General features: G+C 34.6%; 1 protein-coding gene across 1 annotated transcript in view; it reads left to right on the top strand.

Moving 5' to 3' along the window:
* LOC117101038 (multiple epidermal growth factor-like domains protein 8) overlaps positions 1 to 4,822 on the top strand; it is a 43,694-nt gene that overhangs the window by 30,897 nt on the left and 7,975 nt on the right. The window contains exons 20-24 of the mRNA XM_033240903.1: positions 212 to 369; positions 1,336 to 1,537; positions 3,402 to 3,559; positions 3,745 to 3,883; positions 4,191 to 4,443. Coding sequence (XP_033096794.1) covers positions 212 to 369; positions 1,336 to 1,537; positions 3,402 to 3,559; positions 3,745 to 3,883; positions 4,191 to 4,443 — 910 coding nt within the window. The remainder of the gene's footprint in view (positions 1 to 211; positions 370 to 1,335; positions 1,538 to 3,401; positions 3,560 to 3,744; positions 3,884 to 4,190; positions 4,444 to 4,822) is intronic.

A 4,822-nucleotide genomic window follows, 5' to 3' on the forward strand; every position in this document is an offset into this window, starting at 1 on the left:
CTTCTGAAGCTGAGATATTCTATGAATGTAGGCTTGTAATGCAGGCTACAATTTAAAAACGGGTGGGACTCATTCAAAAATTTGAGGGGGTTCGCTAGAAAACAGGGGGGTTCGCTAGAAAAGGGGGATTCGCCCGAACCATAAAAACCCCCCCTGGGTACGGGCCTGAAACTCTTTGAACAATAACATGTTTTTTTTTGTCTCTTTTTAGGTGTTTTTGGCCACTCCTCTGTATATGATGAGAAGACACAATCGGTGTATGTCTTTGGAGGATACACTTTTCATGTAAATAAAACCCAGATTTCAGATCTGCTGTATGTTTTACACATTCCAACTGAACACTGGAGTATTCTACCAAATGAGGAATCTGTAAGTTACCGATTCATTGCAATATGGTATTAATATATGTTAGGATATTGTATTGTGATGCAAATAATTATATATAAGGGCAGTGCTTAGTAAATATATCATGTTTGGTGTGGTATAAAGCTGTCTCTTATACACATCTAGATGTGTATAAGAGACAGACTCTTAATCTTTCCACTAATTTTCTTACATTGTAAATGTCGCATCTCTTTTCTTCTTGCTTTCCCATTTTCAGAGAAACATTCAGCTTTTAACAAATCGAGTTCTTGAGGTACTTTGTGTATTGTCGCTTTGCCGCCTACAATCCATTTCTTTTCATCTTTTTAACTTTTGTGCATTCAATCCCACACAATTTTTTTTACCATATATTTTTAATCAGTGGTGTTATTCAATGCATGCACATCTAGCCACTACCAAGTAATGAAAGTATTTACCCATATCTTGAGTATCCAGCCTGAAATACTTCAATTTTTGAATTGTCTTGATTCAGTATAAAACATCATTTTAATATACAGTGCAGGCACAGTTATATCAATTTATAAAATCCAGGTATTGCAATTATAATTCTGAGTAGGCCTTTAGCTAATGTGAATTCAAGAAAATGTTTCATGTTCATCTGCATGAGCTTTTGCATTACATGTTTTACTATAGGGCTATACTGTAATTTTTCTAATGTATGCAAAAGGTTTGAAAGTTTTATATGTGAAAGTTGAACATTTAATGTGTGAGAGTTCTACACTTAGTGTGTGAGAGTTTTACACTCTGAGATTTGTACATTTAATGTGTGAGATCTCATGTACAGTATTAAGGGATATCTTAATGTGTGAATGTTGTGCAAAATGTTTTTGTACAGGTTTCTTCACAAATTTCTATTAGTATTTTTAAAAATTTAAATAAAAGTAATAATGATGGTGATATCAATTTAGTATATTGTAATTATATCTACCTACGGATTGCTTGGACTTGCAGATAGCCGTGGAACAGAGGCGACCAGCTGTTGCTGGGCATACACTCACCAGAATTAGGGGCACTTCCCCAGGATCAAATTATCTTCTTTTGATAGGAGGATACTCCCCTGACAATGGCCTTATGAATGCTACATGGAAATATCCTTATCCTTTGGGGAACCGACCTTGGATCCAAGTGGACACAACAGGAATTTCACCAACAGGTAAGTTTAAGTCATGATACCCACATTGCCTTTAATACAAAATGTAGGAACAAATTTAAGGACAGTCAATAAAACAGGGTCGTGGCAGAATATGCAGTCAGTCATCGTGCTGTCTTGTATTTAGTCGGGGGTTTCCCGACGAGGGGCCAGATTCCCCCAAAGAAAGCAAAGTGGCCGTGGTCGAGCTTCAATTAATAGGTTCCAAAAGTGGTCCTGGGATTAAGCCCCCGAAAATTTTGAAAATTCAGGGGTTTCAAAGGCTTATTAAATCGATATTAGAGTCTACTAATATGTAAAAAATATATATAATTTTTTTTTCTCCCCGACGAATTGTGCTCCCCCCCCCGCCACCCCTGAACGTTAGGCCAGCTTAGCAGAGCTTAGGCCAGCCCCACTTACGAAACTCTTACCAACAGCACTAGTTGGCGGCCCGTGGACAGATCGGAGATTGACCTATGTTTTGAAAAAGATCATGTAATGAAAAGGTTTTCATGTAATGATAAGGTGGTAATATAATACAATTAGAAAATATTTTCTGAGAATTGGCATGTTTAAATCACACCAAAAGATAAAAATTTGTGTTTAATTGGTTTATAATAATGTTATAAAAGCAGTTTGACCTATGTTTTGAAAAAGATCATGTAATGAAAAGGTTTTCATGTAATGATAAGGTGGTAATATAATACAATTAGAAAATATTTTCTGAGAATTGGCATGTTTAAATCACACCAAAAGATAAAAAAAAAGCTCATCGCATAATCAATATCATATACTCAACACGTTTATTATTAAACAAAAAAAAAGCTATTCGTCTTTTTCCTCCTCCTCCTCCTCCTCCTCTTCTTCTTCTTCTTCTACTACTTCTTCTTGATTCTCACAATAATAGTACTATTTTACTACATGGCTACAAAAAGCACAAATACTGTTATTGTAACTGATAGGGCCATCGTTAAATTAAGTCAGAGCCCAAAATATAGCATAATTCGAAATTATTTATAACATAATACATAGACTACTGATTAATAATAGCTGAGATGCACATTTCAGAATTAATAATCGTTTTTAGTATATCTTACTGAATATTTATTGTCTATAAAATGAAATATGAATTATATGCATCTTTAGAAATACAATTTCTACAATATTATTCTTGTTTTTATGTAGATAAATGTTCGATAAATTATATCTTTCATAAAAATAAAAAAAAAAAATGAAATTCAGCGCCTCTATTTTCATTCTAATCAATGGCGTTTGTAAACGTGCAAGGACCATCGTCGAATCCCAGGACTTCTGACGGTAAAGCTGGCCTGTCTGCCTAGGTCCGTCCCAGGCCAACCAATAATGATTAACAAAATGTATTTTTTTAAATATAGGCCTATGGCGCATCCTGTACATGCACTTCAACTTTTACAACTAAAGCCTAGGCATAGTAGGCTTACCTGTAGTACGTTCTACTGTACTTAGAAACCTAGGCCTACACTAGTTTGTTGTCGTCGGGGTTCTGTATCTAAATGAACGAGGAGCGAACCTAGCTGGTAAACATCTAGGCTAGGCTTATTGATTTTAAAATCAATAACCCACCAGGACTATCTGTCGTTTTCTTCTTTGCAACAGCGGACGAAAAAAAGTCAGTTATTCTACAACGTTTGATTATCACTAAAAATTAACAAACACTCGTTTTGACGCACTCCGTTCTGTAGCTGTCTCTTATACACATCTAGATGTGTATAAGAGACAGGGTGGTAATATAATACAATTAGAAAATATTTTCTGAGAATTGGCATGTTTAAATCACACCGAAAACGGGCCTGACTTATGTAGAAACTCTTTGAACAATAACATGTTTTTTTTTGTCTCTTTTTAGGTGTTTTTGGCCACTCCTCTGTATATGATGAGAAGACACAATCGGTGTATGTCTTTGGAGGATACACTTTTCATGTAAATAAAACCCAGATTTCAGATCTGCTGTATGTTTTACACATTCCAACTGAACACTGGAGTATTCTACCAAATGAGGAATCTGTAAGTTACCGATTCATTGCAATATGGTATTAATATATGTTAGGATATTGTATTGTGATGCAAATAATTATATATAAGGGCAGTGCTTAGTAAATATATCATGTTTGGTGTGGTATAAAGTGCCAATAGAAACAAAATCTATCAATGGGAATTTAGTTTGAGCAAAATTTATTTAAATTTTTCAGATTTCAGCTCATGTGTTTCATTCTGCTGTTAGTGTTCAGAATCATATGATTGTATTGGGTGGATCGAATGATAACTTTGGCTTCACCTCTTCCATGTTAGCTTACAGATACATGTGCAACCAGTGGCTTAATTTATCAGGTATGTTTTTTTTTTTCGTTTTTTTTTTTTCATGACATTTTTCACAATAATATTAATTAATATTAATTTTAGTATATTTTAGTATTATTAACAATTCAGAGTTTTAAAAATTTGCTGTGATTTTTTTTTTATTGTTTCCAATATTACCATAAACACCGAACTCAATGCTTTGTTATTGTTGTAGTAATCAGCCCCCAGCCATCATCGTTATTGTAATTGTACACACTAATGTAGTTACTTATCTCTTGCATAGGATGCATCTCTCCACAAAAATGTTCAGCTTTTAATTAAATTTCTTATTTATTAGAATACTCAGTTGGTGATCAGCCTTTTATCAGTAAGGATATTGCTGCAGTTGCCATTGGCAGCCGTATTTATGTTTATGGTGGACAAACAGGGTTATCATATGGCGCTGTCCATACACTTGACCTCCCCCGCGACCTTTGCTCATTAGAGACCACTAAGGATGGTTGTTATAAGCGGCCTGGATGCTCTGTTTGTGAGGATTCAAGGAACAAGATCCATTGCTTCAACAGTGAATCTGGTAGAGAACCTGAAAGGTAGGCGTTCACCTGATAAGTGACATGAGCATTTAGTGAACATACTACATGCTGCTTTCCTATGTACCAATAGATACAGTGAAAAACACTGGGTGAAGAAAGGCGATCGTGACATGAAATGTGTTAAAATGAAATTGAATTTGCACAGGCATATTCAATAATGAAGCATGCTTATTGTGCAATGGACTGGTAGCCAATGTATATATGTATTGTCATCTTGGTAAAACGGAGTATTTGTTAAATATACTATACTATTTAAAATAGTTATTCGGAGTATAATCCCTTTTAAGGGGATACCATCTGAAATAAAAAATGAGGTCATACAACGATAACATAAATTGCTTATGATTTATTTAAGTCAAAGTGCAGATTATTACCT

The sequence above is a fragment of the Anneissia japonica genome, unplaced genomic scaffold (genome assembly GCF_011630105.1).
Source record: "Anneissia japonica isolate Jap-2015-1 unplaced genomic scaffold, ASM1163010v1 scaffold1785_len1016330_cov206, whole genome shotgun sequence".
Taxonomy (NCBI): Eukaryota; Metazoa; Echinodermata; class Crinoidea; order Comatulida; family Comatulidae; genus Anneissia; species Anneissia japonica.